A 20734-nucleotide genomic window follows, 5' to 3' on the forward strand; every position below is an offset into this window, starting at 1 on the left:
TGCCTGATCTGCTGAGGTTCTCCAGCATTTTGTGTATGGCCCAGATTTCCAGCAATTCAGTCTTTCTTGTGTCTTAAAACTAACTTGTTTCTCACTCTTCCAGTTTTGACGGATGAAAAGTTTCCTTCCTCACATGCTGCCTGGTCTGTTGAGTGTTTCTAGCAGTTTATGTTTTAACGACAAAAAGTGCGCGAGTCTGAAGGCAACACTGAAGATCAATTTGTCGCGTTTGCAAATAGCTTAAGAATGCTGTACACAGTTTGTCTGCAATAAGCAATGGCTTACTTACAATACTGTAGAGGAGGCAAAGTTAGCAAGCAGCAGTCACTGGTTTCCCCACTCCAATATCAAAGACACCTTGACATTCTAAGAGCCCGCCCACACTTAGCGATCATTGGCTATTGACATGACCATTGCGATGACGAGCCAAAGGCGAAGCTCAGATTGGTCCGTGCCGCTGTCACTAGGGGCCTAGGGCAGCGGGAGACTCGTCCGACCGCTCAGTGGAGCTGAGGCTCCAGCTTGGAGCCGACGAAATGTTGCGGACACAGCCACATCTCCTCCGTAACTGTCTGAGGCTGCGGCCCAAGGCCGGGGCACCCACTGCGGAAGTGCTGCGTCGGGGCCGCCATTCCCTGCACCCGGAGTGGGTCGCTTTAGCCGAGAAACAACTGAAGGGGAAGAAAGCCGAAGATCTGATATGGAATACGCCGGAAGGCATCGCCATCAAGCCAGTTTATTCCAAGCGGGACACGGCGGAGCTGCCCGAGGAAGTGCCCGGCGTGTGGCCTTACACCCGGGGTCCATATCCGACCATGTACACCTACAGGCCTTGGACCATCCGGCAGTACGCTGGCTTCAGCACGGTTGAGGAGAGTAACAGGTTTTACCGCAACAACATTAAAGGTCAGCTCGGGCCGGTAGCACTGTCCGCCACAGGCCATGGGTAGAGATACCGCCCGCCGGTGAACAGCGGCAAGGCTGGGCATCCGAGGCCATAAGACCTTCCCCTCCTGCCGATCTCTTCCCCGCCCCAGTGCCCAGTTTGGGAGTGGGATTGGTGACATTGCTGGCCGGTGCCCACCCAGGAGCCCGGGGGCTGGTGAAACCACCTTCTCCCGACGGTGCCCAGCCCACATCCCGGAGCTGATAAGATCACTCCCTCTTCCACTGGTGCCTTGCCAAGAGCTTTGGCTGATGAGACTACCCCGTCTCCCGCCGGTGCCCAGCTATATTTCCGTGTAGTCTTTTTGTGATGAACAATATCTTCACGGTGGTTAGTGCTGTCAAAACCATAGTCCACAGCCACTTTCAGTTATTGTGCAACGTGAACAATTTCTCCCATGCCTGCCCCTTTCCCTTTTCTACTTAAATACAAATAGAATTCAACAATCTGGAGAAAATCCTCATTGCATTTTTGACTTACCTCGAGTGATTGACATTAAGTGGTCAGAGTGGGGATTTGCTGTATGGTACAATAACTGTCAAAGACCTGCATAAGAGCATATTATTAATATTTCCCCAAATTGAAAATATCGCCTGCACTAATTTTGAAGATGTACACAAGGAGTTTCATCAGAAAAACGTCCTTGCATAGTATCTAGTTTAAAATAATTAAGAATTTTGACCATATGTTCTTAAATTGATCTTAAGTGGCTTTGCCAAATTTCCGTTCCTTTCACCAGCCTTTTAAGATGTAAAAGGCTGTATTTTAACCTTGTTGCAACAGAGCAAATATATTTCATTCATTTTTTTTTTCAATTGAGCTGAAGAAATTGAAGAGGTCAAGAAACAAGAAGTGCGATTTATGTGTTTTCTGCCTACCTGTTTGTTCCTGTCACAGTCAGGGGGGTGTATTGGGGATAAGCTCCAACTATCTATTAAATGCTCCCAATAACATGCGTCTCAAATAGCCCCTGATAATCAAGTCCAACGGCAATGGTGGATTACTGGTGCCTCAAAATCAGTCGCTTCAGACAGATGGGGCTTATCAGCTGTGGTTGGCAGCTCATAGAGGGGAAGGAAAACACTGATCTCAGACATCCACTGCTTTGTGGCTATACACACTCATAGGGAAGGCCTCAGGGGTAATCCCCAATGAAAAATCTGGACGAGGAGCCCCTCAGGCAGTCCAATGTTGAGTTCAACGCTGACTGGCAACTTTTGCAATGCCACTGGTGCCAAACTCTGCCGTTCTTTTGGACTTATCAGCTGCGTGGAAAGCAGGAGACTGCTGCATGGACAAAAACTTACTCTTCGTATCGTATTGTCTTGGCTTGCATACCAGCTTGGGTATTACCTAGGCAGCTAGGGTGCAATATCCATGATTGACCCCAACCAATGGAGGGCATCATAGCCTGTAATTTTAAAAACTTATATCTATTTTGCCAATGTAAACATTTTTTAGTCAATGTCAATCAACTTTTCTACCTCAAAGAGAGTAGGATAAACTACTCAAACTTCTGTTTGTAAATAAGAAAGCAGGGTTTTAACAAGTCGATTTTTAAATGATTCTGTTTTTATTCCCCTTTTTCTTTTGATATGTTTTTCTCATTCTCTAGTCTTTTCCTGCCTTTGCACTTAATTGGACAAATTCATCCTCTTTTATTTCTCCTCTTTCTCTTAGTCTTCATTATTTAGAAGGTAGTTCCCCCTCAGAAAAGTAATTTGACTTAATCGATTTATCCAAGTGTTATCTCCAAGAGCCACTGTGAACCACCTTCAATTCCTTTCTCTCTCAGGTCCTTAGGACAGTCAATTTATCTGTGATAATTACTTCAATTATATCTTTTGGTAGAGAATTTTGCATTCTTACTACTCTCCAGGTCTCCATCTCCTTAGTATCCTATGGCAATTATTTATGATCTACTATTTATGGAACACACACAAAACACTGGAGGAACTCAGCAGGCCAGGCAGCATCTATGGAAAAGAGTAAACAGTCAAAGGTGTCCTGCTGAAGTGTCTCAGCCTGAAATCTCGACTGTCCTTTAGCATTTTGTGTGTGTTGCTTGGATTTCCAGCATCTATAGATTTTCTCTTGTTTCTAATTTTTTTGGACTTGATTCTGGTTTTTCCTGCACAGCAATATTTTTATCTATCTTTTATGATTCCAAAGCTCCTGTCAGGTCACGGCTGAGTATTTTCTCTCGAAAAGAACTCTCTGAATACTTATGATGCATGTTACCTCATTATAAATGTTCAATATATCTTCAATACATTTTCAAAAAAGAAAGCAGTGATTTTGTCTTTGTTTTTAAATGTGGGTAATTGACTTCCTGCTTTCAGTAAGTTATCATATCTATCTCCAGCTCTCTTTCAATTCCAATAAAATCAATTATACTTCTGCATTGATATTGTAAATATATTTTGTAATGTAATAATTATTCAAAAATGAATGATTTTTTCTGGCCTAGAAGGGGAATAGTTCAAATTAATTATTTTATGTTGCTTAAACTGAGTATTTTAAAGCCGAATTTAAATGTTTCTCTCTTTTTAGTCTCGCGTTGTTCCTTTATCCATTGTTCTTTCTTTTTGTAAGAATTGCGACTGTGTTCTTATAAAAGTGGACCAGCATCACTTATCTATATTGAAATTAGCGGGGGCTACTGAGGTGACTTTAAACTAGAATGGTTGGGGGGTGGGAATCAAATTAAAGAGGCTAGGCGTGAGGAGGTTAGTTCACTACAGGGGGATGGGAACCAGTGCAGAGAGACAGAGGGGTGTAAAGTGAGGGTAGAAACAAAAAGTACTATGGAGAAAAGTAAAAGTGGCAGGCCGACAAATCCAGGGCAAGCATTAAAAAGGGCCACTTTTCAGCATAATTGTATAAGGGCTAAGAGAGTTGTAAAAGAGCACCTGAAGGCTTTGTGTGTCAATGCAAGGAGCATTCGTAATAAGGTGGATGAATTGAAAGTGCAGATTGTTATTAATGATTATGATATAGTTGGGATCACAGAGACATGGCTCCAGGGTGACCAGGGATGGGAGCTCAACATTCAGGGATATTCAATATTCAGGAGGGATAGACATGAAGGAAGGGGAGGTGGGGTGGCGTTGCTGGTTAAAGAAGAGATTAACGCAATAGAAAGGAAGGACATAAGCCGGGAAGATGTGGAATCGATATGGGTAGAGCTGCGTAACACTAAGGGGCAGAAGACGCTGGTGGGAGTTGTGTACAGGCCACCTAACAGTAGTAGTGAGGTCGGAGATGGTATTAAACAGGAAATTAGAAATGTGTGCAATAAAGGAACAGCAGTTATAATGGGTGACTTCAATCTACGTGTAGATTGGGTGAACCAAATTGGTAAAGGTGCTGAGGAAGAGGATTTCTTGGAATGTATGCGGGATGGTTTTTTGAACCAACATGTTGAGGAACCAACTAGAGAGCAGGCTATTCTGGACTGGGTTTTGAGCAATGAGGAAGGGTTAATTAGCAATCTTGTCGTGAGAGGCCCCTTGGGTAAGAGTGACCATAATATGGTGGAATTCTTTATTAAGATGGAGAGTGACATAGTTAATTCAGAAACAAAGGTTCTGAACTTAAAGAGGGGTAACTTTGAAGGTATGAGACGTGAATTAGCTAAGATAGACTGGCAAATGACACTTAAAGGATTGACGGTGGATATGCAATGGCAAGCATTTAAAGGTTGCATGGATGAACTACAACAATTGTTCATCCCAGTTTGGCAAAAGAATAAATCAAGGAAGGTAGTGCACCCGTGGCTGACAAGAGAAATTAGGGATAGTATCAATTCCAAAGAAGAAGCATACAAATTAGCCAGAGAAAGTGGCTCACCTGAGGGCTGGGAGAAATTCAGAGTTCAGCAGAGGAGGACAAAGGGCTTAATTAGGAAGGGGAAAAAAGTTTATGAGAGAAAACTGGCAGGAAACATAAAAACGGACTGTAAAAGCTTTTATAGATATGTAAAAAGGCAAAGACTGGTAAAGACAAATGTAGGTCCCCTGCAGACAGAAACAGGTGAATTGATTATGGGGAGCAAAGACATGGCAGACCAATTGAATAATTACTTTGGTTCTGTCTTCACTAAGGAGGACATAAATAATCTTCCAGAAATAGTAGGGGACAGAGGGTCCAGTGAGATGGAGGAACTGAGCGAAATACATGTTAGTAGGGAAGTGGTGTTAGGTAAATTGAAGGGATTGAAGGCAGATAAATCCCCAGGGCCAGATGGTCTGCATCCCAGGGTGCTTAAGGAAGTAGCCCAAGAAATAGTGGATGCATTAGTGATAATTTTTCAAAACTCGTTAGATTCTGGACTAGTTCCTGAGGATTGGAGGGTGGCTAACGTAACTCCACTTTTTAAAAAAAGAGGGAGAGAGAAACCGGGGAATTATAGACTGGTTAGCCTAACGTCGGTGGTGGGGAAACTGCTGGAGTCAGTTATCAAGGATGTGATAACAGCACATTTGGAAAGCGGTGAAATGATCGGACAAAGTCAGCATGGATTTGTGAAAGGAAAATCATGTCTGACGAATCTCATAGAATTTTTTGAGGATGTAACTAGTAGAGTGGATAGGGGAGAACCAGTGGATGTGGTATATTTGGATTTTCAGAAGGCTTTTGACAAGGCCCCACACAGGAGATTAGTGTGCAAACTTAAAGCATACGGTATTGGGGGTAAGGTATTGGTGTGGGTGGAGAGTTGGTTAGCAGACAGGAAGCAAAGAGTGGGAATAAACGGGATCTTTTCAGAATGGCAGGCGGTGACTAGTGGGGTACCGCAAGGCTCAGTGCTGGGACCCCAATTGTTTACAATATATATTAATGACTTGGATGAGGGAATTAAATGCAGCATCTCCAAGTTTGCGGATGACACGAAGCTGGGTGGCAGTGTTAGCTGTGAGGAGGATGCTAAGAGGATGCAGGGTGACTTGGATAGGTTGGGTGAGTGGGCAAATTCATGGCAGATGCAATTTAATGTGGATAAATGTGAAGTTATCCACTTTGGTGGCAAAAATAGGAAAACAGATTATTATCTGAATGGTGGCCGATTAGGAAAAGGGGAGGTGCAACGAGACCTGGGTGTCATCATACACCAGTCATTGAAAGTGGACATGCAGGTACAGCAGGCGGTGAAAAAGGCGAATGGTATGCTGGCATTTATAGGGAGAGGATTCGAGTACAGGAGCAGGGAGGTACTACTGCAGTTGTACAAGGCCTTGGTGAGACCACACCTGGAGTATTGTGTGCAGTTTTGGTCCCCTAATCTGAGGAAAGACATCCTTGCCATAGAGGGAGTACAAAGAAGGTTCACCAGATTGATTCCTGGGATGGCAGGACTTTCATATGAAGAAAGACTGGATGAACTGGGCTTGTACTCGTTGGAATTTAGAAGATTGAGGGGGGATCTGATTGAAACGTATAAGATCCTAAAGGGATTGGACAGGCTAGATGCAAGAAGATTGTTCCCGATGTTGGGGAAGTCCAGAACGAGGGGTCACAGTTTGAGGATAGAGGGGAAGCCTTTTAGGACCGAGATTAGGAAAAACTTCTTCACACAGAGAGGGGTGAATCTGTGGAATTCTCTGCCACAGGAAACAGTTGAGGCCAGTTTATTGGCTATATTTAAGAGGGAGTTAGATATGGCCCTTGTGGCTATGGGGGTCAGGGGGTATGGAGGGAAGGCTGGGGCAGGGTTCTGAGTTGGATGATCAGCCATGATCATAATAAATGGCGGTGTAGGCTCGAAGGGCCGAATGGCCTACTCCTGCACCTATTTTCTATGTTTCTATGTAATTAATTTCTTAGTCATTCAACCATTTGCCAAATGAGTGAATCTCTGCTATTTCTTGCAATCATCTTCTATGATAACCACAGTCTCCAATTAGTTAGGAATCATATAACGTAGAAACAGCCCGTTTGTCCCAACTCATCCATGCAGACCATTATCACCCTTCCATATTGCCTAGCAGATTGTAACCATTAATGTAACTGTTAAAGAGCAGTGCTCCTTGTGGAATATTGTTTCTTGCCACTTAGCCATCTGAGTACTTACTTCTAATCTACTTCTGCTTGCTAGCCACTATACAACTTGATCCCTAACTCAAATGTTCTGACATGAATCATAAGTCTACTGTGCTATTGCAATTTGAAAATTCATTGTTATGGAAATGTGCTAGTTCGTTAATGTCCTCCTGCTCTTGTTGTGTTTTTATTAGCTCATGGTTCTACGAAGTTATAAACAAATTGTATTTGATTTGATGAGTACAGGAAAATATTCAGTTAATTGCATGTTCTGCGTGGTGCCCCATTGCAGCCAGAACTGGCCCAAAATGTCACCTGTTATATCAGCACAATATTATTTTCATAAATTTTCTTACATGTTAAATAATTGAATGTATGTATGTCTCAATGCAAACAATCCTGTCTGATAATTTTAATTCACTTATTCTCTTAAAGCTGGTCAACAAGGACTTTCTGTGGCTTTTGATCTTCCCACTCACAGGGGATATGATTCAGACAATCCTCGTGTCATTGGAGATGTTGGAATGGCAGGGGTTGCAATAGACAGTGTGGAAGATATGAAGCTGCTATTCGATGAAATTCCTTTGGAAAAGATGTCTGTTTCCATGACAATGAATGGTGCAGTTCTGCCAATCCTGGCTATGTTCATTGTGACGGGCCAAGAGCAAGGTGTTCCTCAAGAAAAGCTAACTGGCACAATCCAGAATGACATATTGAAAGAGTTCATGGTCCGGAATACCTTCATTTTTCCACCTGAGCCTTCCATGAGGATTATAGCTGATATATTCCAGTATACTGCTAAAGTTAGTATGTTTTGGTTGGTATGGCATAAATATTCAAATAATGTTACACGAGTTGAAGTTCATAATCCACAGTGATGAACATTTGGGTAGATCACACACAAATTAAAAATTTAAAAAGCTGCAAATGTTAGAAATGTAAAAATAAAGCAGAAAATGCTGGACCAGCAGGTCAGACCTCATCTGTGGAAAGAAAAACAATGTTGATATTTTAGGCTATTTGACTTTAAACTTTAACTCTGTTTTTCCTCCCACAGATGCAAACTGAGCTGTTATATTTCTAACATCGTCTGCCTTATTTTGGATAGATCACAACTAATCTATTATCTTAATTTACTGCCTTGATTCCATAGACTTTATTGTCTTAGCTCACAAAATTCGCCATTAAAATTTTCATTTGATTCAACCTCAACATTTTGGGAAATGCATTTCAGATTTTTTGAATTGGTTGTCACATGTTCTGCAATACAGTTTAAAAAGATTTTGTTTGCATGACAAGCAGACAGATGTAGTTTCAGTAAGATGGTACCAAAGGAAAACAATAACAATGTAGTGGAAGCAGGTTATCATGGACTGAACTGCATTCACAACTTGTTGCAGTCTTGGGCAGAGCAGTTGCTGTAATGCAGCTGAAAAGGATGCTTCATGTAGTACAGCTGAAAAATTGGTGAGGGTCAATGGGAATTTCTACTGCCTGCTGTGTGAGTTGTATCCTGATGCCGCAGCTGAGCTATGTAATCATGATTTTAAGATTAAGGTCTTCAACACTGTTGAGATGGTATTTGTCTGCATTTTGATCATATAAATGCAGTACTTAACTACCTGCTATATGGCTGGCATTTTGGGCAGCAATGAAGATCCTCCATCTCTGTCCATACAGTTGCAAACAGATACAGAAGGATTCTTCATTGCTGTTTCTGTAGCTTTTTTTTTTAACCTGACGAGGTTGTTTTCCCTGAGCTGAACCCCAGAACCAGGAGGACCAGTGGACCTCTCTTAGTCTGCCCTCTACCTTTTAACCTATTTGACCCTACCAGGAGCCAAAGCACAAGCCTTGACTCCAGCCAACATAGCTCTCCAGGTCGTTGAGGCACACAAACCTTCAAACCCTAGAAGATCGTGGTATCTTGGAGAACATAAGTAAAGGTTGCTCTAAGTCTTCAGTGCCTAAAGGAAAATTAACATAGCTATACAACATGTGTGTATAAACTAACATTCATCTCCCCCCACCCAACAAATCAATCCATTGTCATTGTTTCATTCCTTCAAGGCAAAACCCTGATCTGACTTGAGTGGGGCTGGTACAGTACAGTGCAGGTCTCCAGTGTGTAATGCACATTTCCAAAAATCATTGATTTTGTTATGCAGCAGGTCATGAAGATGAGAATATCCTTTGCCAAGAAATTGCTAGGCAATGTAATGACATAAGCTAAATACAGGTCTGCTGACACCTGAATTGAAGAGAAGATCATTTAAAGTATTGCTCAGAAGCCATTTCATACAGGTACTTAAATATGGGTTAGGGTGAAATACTTAGTAAGCTGGCTTTTACTTTGAAGACTGCGCTTGAATTTCAGTGACTGGTAGATAGATTGAGTAAGACTCTAGATAGCAGAGAAAACTTGCAGCTGGGGTAGAAGTTAACCAGAAATGAACAAGTTCTTTAGAAATCCTTTATACAGTTTGTACTTCATCTTAGTAAATAAACTGTGATGGGATAATATTAGTTCTTGGAACAGGGAAAAATACGGATTATAAAGCCTCAAGCCCGATTGTCGACTTTATCTTGAATGATGCAGGTTTAAAAATCAGTGGTTGATTGAGTGAAGGAAGAACCCCATGTATGATCGTGATAGACTTGAGTTCAATTATCCTACTGCACCAGGGCTAAAATTTTATCTTAAGTTGTTTTTTTTCCTTCTACAGTATATGCCCCGATTTAACTCCATTTCCATCAGTGGGTATCACATCCAAGAAGCTGGTGCTGGTGCTGTTTTGGAATTGGCTTATACCATAGCAAATGGTCTGGAATACTGCAGGACTGGTATCCAAGTGGGGCTTAACATTGATGAATTTGCACCACGGTAATATTTAATAAATCACATGTATTTAAAATCAAATGAAAAGAGGTTGTCATTTTAAAAAGTAAGGCTATCTGAACATCAAATCTTTTGTTAAAAAATGCATTCTTCTAAGTTCAGTTTAAGATATTTCAGTTAACCGTTTTGATTTCAGAAGTGTATGTTCAGAATGAGAAAGATAACAATCAGTGGGATTATGAGCCATTATAATTGATGACGTAGAAAGTTGTACGTGTGTTAAATTCTATGAGTATAAATATTCAGTGTTTGAGATTTTTATTGCATTTTCTGATGTGGCACTACATTAACCTAATTGTTAATGTTAATACATGTTAATACAGCAATTAGCATTTTGTAAACACAAGTGAATGCTAGATATCCAGAACAACCACTGGAGGAACTCAGCAGGTCAGGCAGCAATGAATAAACAACCCAAGATTCTCCTTCAGGACTGGAAAGAAAAGGGGATGTTGCCAGAATAAAACGGTGGGGCGAGGGGAAGGAAGATAACTGGAAGATGATAGATGAAGCCAGGTAGGTGAGAAAGGTAAAAGACTGGAGAAGAAGGAATCTGATAGGAGAGGAAGGTGGACCATAGGAGAAAGGAAAGAAGAAGGGGTGTGGGTGGAGGTGATAGGCAGGTGAGGAGAAGAGGTAAGAAGTCAGAATGGGGAACAGAAGAAGAGGGAAAAGGGGGGCAGTTTTTGTACTGGAAGGAAAAATCGATGTTCATTCCTCGGGTTGGAGACTACCCAGGCGGAATATGAGGTGTTGCTCCTCCATGCTGAGAGTGGCTTCATCGTGGTAATTAGCATTTTAATGTTATTGTGCAACAAACATCACTTCTGGTTCTTTAACAGACTTTTCTTGGTTGATCACACAGAATGATAGATGGCTTGCAGGTTTTTGAAATAGTTAAAGAGGCCAGGACAACAGATAGTCAACAGGATTGGTGAATGGGTAGCTAGTGAAGTTGTATTCTCCTTCTCTTTATATGCTCCCATTGCATGGACTTGAGGTTGACAACGCCACCTCGAATGTTGTCACCGCATGTGTTGCATTTCTTTTCAAGAAGGCTTTGAATCTTCTTCTCTGTTTACCAAGCAATCTCTTCTCATTACAAGTGCTTGGAATAGTGTTCTCATATAGGAATCAAGTGTTGAGTATGAAACTGTTCTGGCCTGCCCAAAAGAGCAAAATGAGTGTTATTAAGGCCTTATTGCTGGGGATGTAAGCTTGGGAGAGGATGCTGGCACTGGGTTGCTTGTACTTATGGGGATTTGGAAACTTTAATGTAAAATACTTTAAATTTTGACATGTATACCATAAGATATAGGAGCAGAATAAGCCATCCAGCTCAGGGTCTGGCCTGGCCCATCATTTGATCATGGCTGATTTATTTTCTGTCTCATCCGTATTCATTTGCCTCCTCCACATTACCCAGACATCCTACCTCTTCCAGAAGTTCCGGGAGTCTCCCGCATATCAATAGTGGCTCCCTGATGCCCGGAAATTATATACAATATCCCGGAAATAGATTTTTTTGAGAGGGAGAGCGAGCATCCTGATTGGTCTCTATTCATGCTAAGAGTGGTCCCCAACCACCCGGCCGCGAGGAAACAGTATGATTTGGCGATATGAGTCAGCTGCACCTTTCCTCATTCCCTGTCACACACTGTTGAATTAACGCACGTGAGGTCATCAGTGACCCAAGACGTGCAAAGGAATGGGTCCGTGACCCATTTGTGAATGTTCCCAGTGAATCATCCATGTCAGCGCTGGAAAAAGATCAACTCCTCGAGCTTGCAAATGACGGCAGGCTGAAAAGTATGTTTAACATAACATCTCTGCCGGCATTCTGGATCAAAGTCAAGGCTGAATATCCTGAGATAGCCACGAAAGCACTGAAAACATTGCTTCCTTTTCCAACATATTTCTGCGAAGCAGAGTTTTCTGCAATGAATGCAACGAAAACTAAATTGCAGACTAGACTGGACATAAGGAAGTATCGCTGTCTCCCATCACCCCTCGATAGGACCGTGTTGTTGCAGGAAAACAAGCCCAGGGCTCCCACTGATTCAGCGATATTGGTGTGTTGCAATAATTTTATATGTTCATACGAGGAAAATATGCGCTGTGTGGTCAATATCCAAACGTTACTCAAAATGTAATGATGCTATTGACTTATAAGTGACTTACAATCCAGTGGACCTCAACCTCCGGGCCGCAAAGAATACAGCGGTGGCCGGAACACACCCAGTATATCTTTAAGAAAAAAGCGGAAATAAACAAGCTAATTAATTAGGTTGTGTAATTGCTGATTGCGTCGTCTCTGATCTGGGCCGACATTTACGTGCCGGGCGGCACCTAATCAATTAGTTTGTTTATTTTGGCTTTTTTCTTAAAAATGTGCTGGGTGTGTTCCGGCCACCGCTGTACCACTGCATTCTTCGCGGCCCGGAGGTTTGGGACCATTGTTATAATTGGCTCATCACTACATTCATGCGAGGAAAATACGCGCTGTGTGTTTAATATTAAATTTGTTAGATAGACAATAGGTGCTGGAGTAGGCCATTTGAGCCAGCACTGCCATTCACTGTGATCATGGCTGATCATCTACAATCAGTATCCAGTTCCTGCCTTATCCCCATAACCTTTGATTCTGCTATCTTTAAGAGCTCTATCCATCTCTTTCTTGAAAGCATCCAGAGACTTGGCCTCCACAGCCTTCTGGGGCAGAGTATTCCATATATCCACTACTCTCTGGGTGAAAAAGATTTTCCTCAACTCCGTTCTAAATGGCCTACCCCTTATTCTTAAACTGTGGCCTCTGGTTCTGGACTCACCCATCAGTGGGAACATGCTTCCTGCCCCCAGCGTGTCCAATCTCTTAATAATCTTATAGGTTTCAATAAGATCCCCTCTCAGCCTTCTAAATTCCAGAGTATACAAGCCCAGTCACTCCAATCTTTCGACATATGACAGTCCTGCCATCCTGGGAATTAACCTTATAAACCCCTTTAGAAACGAAATTGAGTGTATTAGCCACTTACAAGTGACTTACAGTTGACTTATCACCTATATTCTGGTCGCATTTATCACCCCCTCCCCCCGGATCAGCAAGAATATTGTGAATATTAAACCAGTCCGCGGTGCAAAAAAGTTTGGGGACCCCTGATTTAAACTAGCTGGCTAGCTGCCAAGTAGTTATGCTATTGATGCCCTACGTGATGAGGCCAAACTCCCTGTAGACTTAAAGTTTTAATAGAATAAACATGATAATATAAGTACATATTTTAATGTCACATTTGCTGCATATACCCAACTTAGTTTACAGATTAGACAAAATCACTAAACAAAGTACTACATACACCCTTGGAGGTCGACCGGGGGGGGGGGGGGGGGTTGGAGGGAGAATATGGGTTTGGGGGGGTGGGGGTGCTACCTCCCCGAAATGACTTTTTGCAGGGTGGGATGTCTGTATTATCTATGATGCCCTAATTAAATATATTAAGTATCTATTAACCTCTGCTTTAAATAGACCTAATGACATCCTCCACAGCCGTCTGTAGCAATGAATTCCACAGATTCACTGCCCTCCTGCTAATGAAATTTCTACATCTGTCATCTTAAGGGATAGCTTTCTGTTATTCTAACTTTCTACTTTGAAGATATTGTTGCTACTGGTCTTTAATTTAGCAAAATATTTGGATTATTGATAGAGTTTTTAATCTGTTCAAATTATATTAGTATGTTCATTGAAAAATGCTAACTTTGGAAAGTAATTGTAAGGGAACATTTCAAAATATACAGTTATTTGAGAAATTAAATCTCACTTTTCTTTTCCAGGCTTTCTTTCTTCTGGGGAATTGGTATGAATTTTTACATGGAAATAGCAAAGCTGAGAGCAGCTAGACGGCTTTGGGCGTACTTAATTAAAGAAAAATTTAATGCTAAGAATTCTAAGTCTTTACTGCTGAGAGCTCATTGTCAGACATCTGGTTGGTCCCTTACTGAGCAGGTAAGTACACGTCCTACAAAGTTGGTATTGCAGATGCCAAACAATATGTTGACTATAAGTACTTGTATGTATATTCTTGAAATAAGGTAAAACACAAAATACATGGCAGGTCAGAGAGAATCCATGCCGAAAGAAATATTTACTGTTTTAGCCCCATGATCTTTCCTCAGATTCACATTTAAGATTCTAAGTTTAAATGTTTTCAAATTCTAAATTGCATATTGAAGGACAGAATTAAATTGAAAAAAAAATCAGTTGTTAGAGAGAGTTATTCTGAAATACTGTATCCTAAACTTATTAAATTAACAGTTTTTAACTAGGTGGCGTAGATGTTGATATCATATATTTACCAGATAGGGATTTGATCTGATTGTTCTGAACACAATACAGGCCCAATGGCCCGTGATATTGTACAGACCTTTTCACCTTCTCTAGGACAATTCTATTCCTTCCCTCCCACATAGCTCTCCATTTTTCTTTCATCCGTGTGCCTACCTAGGAGCCTCTTAAAAGTCCCTATTTTCCTCTACCACCATCCCCAGCAGTGCGTTCCACATGCTTAACATTCTCTGTCTAATTAACCTATGTCTGACATCCCTCTCACCTATACTTTCCTCCAATCACCTTAAAACTATGTCCTCTCATATTAGCTGTTACCACCTTGGGAAAAAGGGCACTAGCTGTCCACTCTATTTATATCTCTTTTTATCTGATGTACCTCTATCAAGTCACCTCTCATCCTCCTTCATACTAAAGAGGAAAGCTATAAGCTCGCACGACCTTTCCTCATAAGACATGTTCTCTAGTGTATACAGCATTCTGAGATCTCCTCTGCACCCTCACCAAAGCCTCCACATCCTTCCTATAATGAAGTGACCAGAACTGAACACAATACTTGGAATGTGGTCTACCAGTTTTGTAGAGCTGCAGCCTCCCAGCTCTTGAACTCTATGGTTTACTATGGAGAACCCTGTTGAATGCCTTAGTAAAATCTACACACACCACATCTACTGCTCTTCCCTATTCCATTTGTTTTGTCACTTCCTCAAAGAAGTCAAAACCTGTCACTCACAAAGCTGACTATCCCTACTCAGAATATGCTTCTCCGAATGCTCATATAATCTCTCTTTAAGAATCCTCTCCAATAGTTTGCCCAGCACTGTTGTAAGTTACTGGTTATAATTTCCAGGATTATCCCTACTACCTTTTTTTGAACAAAGGAATAACATTTGAAATCCTCCAGTGTTCTGGTACTACTCCTGTAGCCCGTGAGTACACGAAGATCATCACCACTGGTGCAGCAATCTTTTCTCTTGCTTCCCATGGTAACCTGAGGTATATCCCATCCAACCGTACGGACTTGTCTACCCTAATGATTTTTTCCAGCACTGTCTCTTGCCTAACCTCGGCATGTTCAGCACATTAGCCTGTACTAGGCTGACCTCACATTTATCAAGGTCCTTCTCGCTGGTTAATACCATATTTAAGCAAAGTAAGAACCTCCCCTACTTCATTCAGGTACATTTCATCTTTTTCCCTGATATGCCCTACACTCATTCTACTCATCCTCCTGTTCTTCACATGTAAATAGAACACCTTGGAGTTTCCCTAATCCTACTTCTCATGTTCCCTTCTAGCTTTCCTAAGTCCATCCTTACACCCTTGCTTGGTTGCCTTATACATCTCAATAGCCCTATCTGATCCTTGCCTCCTAAACTGTAAGTACACTTCTTTCTTCTTCTTGTCTAAATTTTCCACTTCGCTTGTTAACTATGGTTCATTCACCCTACCATCCTTTCCCTTCCTCAATAGGATAAATCTATCCAGATCCCCAAGCAAGTGCTCCCTAAACAACCTCCACATTTTGATTATACATTTCTGAGAACATCTGTCCCTAATTTACACTCCCAATATCATCATAATTCCCCCTTCCCTATACCATCTGCTCTTGTCCCTGTCCAAAGCTATGCTAAAGGTCAGGGAGTTGTGATCAATCTTTTTATAATAGGAAAGAATTGATTTTTATTGTTGGGCCAGATTCTTAAAAGTTCTTGCTGATGTGGAATCGTATCTAGAGAGATTCTCTTTCTTATGCGTGGCTGGAGCATTCAGGAATCAAAGGCAAAGTTCCCTGAGTTTCAAATGTCTCTATGAGCAGCTTGAAACAGGACATGAGTTATCTTGCTACCAAACACGTGAGTGGCAAATCTGTGAATGTGGTTAACTCGAGTGAAACAGTGATATAAGACCATCACTTACTGCCTTCAACAGAATAGCAGCACCAATATCCCTGATGGGTTTACCCCATCTTCAAGAAAGCTATGCTGTAACTTATAAACCTCGTTTATTTTAAGCATTGTATTAGGAATATGAAAGTATAGCTATTCCCAAGCTCGTTCTCAAAAGTCTCCAAGTAATTTTTGTACCTAGAGTATATTCGTCCAAAATTAACGATAGGAGCTATTCTTTTGTACTTTTGTCATTTAGTTAAAATTGTTGTGCCTTTTCTTGTGCCTTGTGGTGCATTGGGGGGCATTTTTTGCCATTTCCTTGTCCGTTTTTTATGAGGCCAAGTTGCTAGCTTGATGCTCAACCAGCACAGATGGAAAGCGTGCAAGGAGGTGGCTGAATTCAAACCCGAGACCATTGGTCGTGAAGTCTGGTGCTGATGTCACTACACCAATGGCCGGCTATTTAGTTAAAATGACAATGTTTTAAATGTTTATTTGTTCATAACTTGCATTTCAATTTCAGGATCCACACAACAACATTATTCGCACAGTTATTGAGGCAATGGCAGCGGTGTTTGGAGGAACTCAGTCACTGCATACTAATTCTTTCGATGAGGCATTAGGTTTACCCACAGTACAAAGCGCCCGGATTGCCAGAAATACTCAGATCATCATCCAGGAGGAATCTGGCATTCCAAAAGTAGCAGATCCTTGGGCAGGTTCATTTATGATGGAGACTCTAACTAATGAGATACACGATGCTGCTTTAGAGGTCAGTTTATCTAAGAACTGTATGTCAGCAAACACATCAGTAAATTAAATGCTGTACATCTATGACTGATGTTAAATTGTATTTTGAAATATATTATTAAATTATATTTTTGGGAGAAAAATTGGAGCCATGGAACACTGAAGGAACATATAATGTCCTATTAGGAACTTTCAGAAGTATTTTTCATAGATGACAGAGGTAGTGATCAATGGGACTTGTTCTGGCTGGAAGTCAGTGACTTCTGGTATTCCATGACTATCTGAACTGGGACCACTGCTGTGATATATAAATGACCTGGATGAAAACATGGATGGGTTAGTAAGTTTGCAGACATTACAAAAATTGCTAGTGGTGTGGATATGTAGAAGACAGTCAGAGGATAGCAGGATTTAGATGAGTTGCAGATATGGGCAGAGGGATGGCAGATGGAGTTTAACCTGGCTGAATGTCTTGCATTTTTGGGACATCAAATCTAAAAGGACAGTACACTATTAAGTGTTTTCAGTACACTGTTAATGGCAAGACCCTTAACAGTGTTGATGTGCAGTGGGGTCTTGGTGCAAGTTCATGGCTCCCTGAAAGTGGCTCCACAGAGTGATAGTGTGGTAAAGAAGGCATGTGGCATGCTTGTCTTTATTTGTCAAGGAATGATGTTCAGGAGTCAGGAAGTGACATTACAGCTTTATAAAACACGAGGTGCATCTGGAGTATTGCATTCTAGTCAGCTCATTATAGGAAGGATTTTAAAGCTTTGAAGGGGGTGCAGAAGTGGTTTACCAGGATGCTGTTTGAATTAGAAGGCATGTACCAGGTTGGACAAACCTGGGTTTGTTTTGTCTGGAGCAGTGGAGACTGAGAGGAAGTATGATAAAGGATTATAAGATTATGAAAGGAATAGCTAGACAGCCAGTGTCTTTTCCTAGAGTTGAAAGATGCATTTAAGGTGAGAGGGGATAAGTTCAGAGTAGATCTGTGGGACATTTATTTTATGGAGTAGCGGGTGCCTAGAATGCACTGCCGGGGATGGAAAAGGGCCAAATACAACAGAGCCATTCAGGAGGCACTTAGGCACATGAATGTGCAAGAAATAGAGGAATATTGACATTGTGTAGCCAGAAGAAATTATGTTTTATTGGGCTTCTAATTACTAATTTAGTTGGGCATAACATCATGAGGCAACTGGATATCCTTGTGTACATGCAGACAATGATCCAATTTTAGTTAATCTTGATGTGCTTTTTAAGAATGTAGGTTGAAGGTTGCTGATTAACACATAGCTTTTCTAAGTGTCTAAAATTGATTAAAAGTTCATCCACAACCAGAGAGGACTTATTGCAGATAGTTTCTTGATATGGGTGCATTTTTTTCACAACCCCATGCCCTCCTTCCTCTCCACTCCAACTCACCGTAGCCCTTAAAATGCAAATTTAGCTTCACAAAAGGATTTTGAATATACACGGTTGATGTTCCTGTTATCACTTGGATCAATGTTTTTTAAATTTACAAAAAGGCTTGAGTTTTCATAAAAGCCTGCTTTCTAGTAGGAAAGTACATATTTGTTCCTTTATTCGTCTGAGTTAATTATCATCTTGTTGATCTGTTGCTTGGTATGACTATGTTCCCAGCCCATTCAAAATTGACCAAGTAGCAGTTTGGAATTTCTAGCCAAGACTCATTTATTTACATCAAAATAGACCCAAGTGTCTTTATTTTGAAATTGTTTTCCTTCTTTCTGATTGCTTTCTTATTCCTTTATAGAAATGAATCAAGCGCTACTGTACTATTGAATGAAAGTATTATTTACTGGCATCTTGTCTAACAGTGCAGTTGTGTTTAATTGCAGCTTATTAATGAGATTGAAGAAATGGGAGGTATGGCTAAAGCAGTAGCTGATGGCATACCAAAACTTCGTATTGAAGAATGTGCAGCCAGAAAACAAGCAAGGATTGACTCTGGTAAGTGAAGTAAAATCTGCTAATCCTTTATTTGGTGCTGAAAGAAAAATAGTGGATCAAGGGAGGGGAAAAGTAGATTTTTTAAAAATTTAATTGTTATTTGAAGAAGTAGTATTTTAACTTGTCAGTGACAACTTAGTCAACAGTCAGTGAATGTTCTAGAAGGGTTAATTTTCTAATACAATGCATCTTGTCAATTAAATTGCATTTAATGCTATTTTTGATTGGAATCTTAGTGTTGGTAATACGAATTATTTGTGCTGTACTTAAACATGTACTCAGCTAGCACATTAATAGGGCCTGGATCCATTAAATGTGCGTTTTTAACAAAGTGGAATTTCATGAAGAGTGAACATGTATCACCACTTTGTTCTCTTTTTACTGCATGTATAAGTAACTTTGGTATTATAGTTGGATAACAGTAAGAAAATATTAGATGATATGCTAATACAGTTTGTGATAATGCCAATTATTTACATTTAAAGGCTCAACATATAATTGTGAACTCTGAAGCTGTAACTCTTACACATGAGAGATGAGAAAAGCTCTTGGGTTCATTCAGTCTGAGCTTGCTAATCAGCCAGCCCAATTAAGGGATGCAGGTATCCCCCGCTTTTCGAACGTTCGTTTTACGAAACCTCACTGTTACGAAAGACCTACATTAGTTCCCTGTTTTCGCTAACAGAAGGTGTTTTCACTGTTACGAAAAAAGGCAGCGCGCGAAAAAAGCCAGCACGCGCCCCGAGCAGCTGCTCCTACCCTGGATTTGGAGCTGCATTCTCGCCGGCATTGCTTAAACACGTGCTTGTGAGCAGCCGTTAGCAAGATGAGTTCTAAGGTATCGGAAAAGCCTAAAAGAGCTCGTAAGGGTGTTACACTTAGCGTAAAACTAGACATAATTAAGCGTTTCAATCGTGGTGAACGAAGCAAGGACAAAGTGAGTTTGGCTTGTGGAAGATGAAGGTGATGTTGAAGAGGTTTTGGCATCCCATAACCAAGAACTGATAGATGAAGAGCTGACGCAATTGGAAGATGAAAGGATAACAATCGAAACCGAATGCAGTAGCGAACGGACCGAAAGTGAAGTCATCCAGGAACTGAACGTGAAGCAACTGCGTGAGATTTTCGCTGCAATGATAAAGTACGACTTTAACTTTGAAAGGGTACATCGGTTTAGGGCATATTTGCAAGATGGTTTGAGTCCTTACAAAGAACTGTATGATAGAAAAATGTGCGAGGCTAGCAGTCAAGCAAGCCTTCCACATCAGCCACAACAGACGACAAACCTCGACCTTCGACATCGAGGCAGGCAGAGATAGAAGAAGATGACCTGCCTGCCCTGATCGACAATGAGATGACACCCCAGTGTCCCACCACCCCAGCCCCCGGGCCGCGGACAGATACCGATTCGCAGAGAATGCAGCGGTAGCCAGGATGCACCCAGCACATCTTTAAGAAAAAAGCCGAAATAAACAAGTTAATTAATTTGGTGCCGCCTGGCATGTAAATGTCGGTCCAGATCAGAGGCAATTGCCGATTGCGTCGCCTCTGATCTGGGCCAACATTTACGTGCCGGGTGGCACCTAATTAATTAGCTTGTTTATTTCAGCTTTTTTCTTAAAGATGTGCTGGGTGCATCCCGGCTACCGCTGCATTCTTTGTGGATTGGTATCGGTCGGCGGCCTGGAGGGTGGGGGCCACTGCACCACCCCGACCTCCAACAACTCAGCCTAACACACTATCATCAGTGTGCTCGAAGTCTTCAAGATTCCCGTAAGTGATCCTACACTGTACATACATTACTTCTACTTTATATAGGCTGTGTGTTTTTAGGTGTTATTTGGTATGATTTGGCAGCTTCATAGCTTAAAGGTTACTGGAGAGCG

The 20734-nt window shown here is 41.4% G+C and overlaps 1 protein-coding gene across 2 annotated transcripts in view; it reads left to right on the forward strand.

The window, feature by feature from the left end:
• The first annotated feature begins 461 nt into the window (after positions 1 to 461).
• The window catches only part of mmut (methylmalonyl CoA mutase), a 32277-nt gene continuing 12004 nt past the window's right edge, over positions 462 to 20734 (forward strand). Inside the window, exons 1-6 of one of the 2 annotated variants that reach the window (XM_072251449.1) lie at positions 462 to 906; positions 7424 to 7791; positions 9715 to 9872; positions 13719 to 13890; positions 16645 to 16893; positions 18737 to 18848. In XM_072251449.1, coding sequence (XP_072107550.1) covers positions 537 to 906; positions 7424 to 7791; positions 9715 to 9872; positions 13719 to 13890; positions 16645 to 16893; positions 18737 to 18848 — 1429 coding nt within the window. In that variant the 5' untranslated portion in view covers positions 462 to 536. Of the gene's footprint in view, positions 907 to 934; positions 2360 to 7423; positions 7792 to 9714; positions 9873 to 13718; positions 13891 to 16644; positions 16894 to 18736; positions 18849 to 20734 lie in introns of those variants that run through there. The other variant, XM_072251450.1, reaches the window with a different exon arrangement.

The sequence above is a fragment of the Mobula birostris genome, chromosome 2 (genome assembly GCF_030028105.1).
Source record: "Mobula birostris isolate sMobBir1 chromosome 2, sMobBir1.hap1, whole genome shotgun sequence".
Taxonomy (NCBI): Eukaryota; Metazoa; Chordata; class Chondrichthyes; order Myliobatiformes; family Myliobatidae; genus Mobula; species Mobula birostris.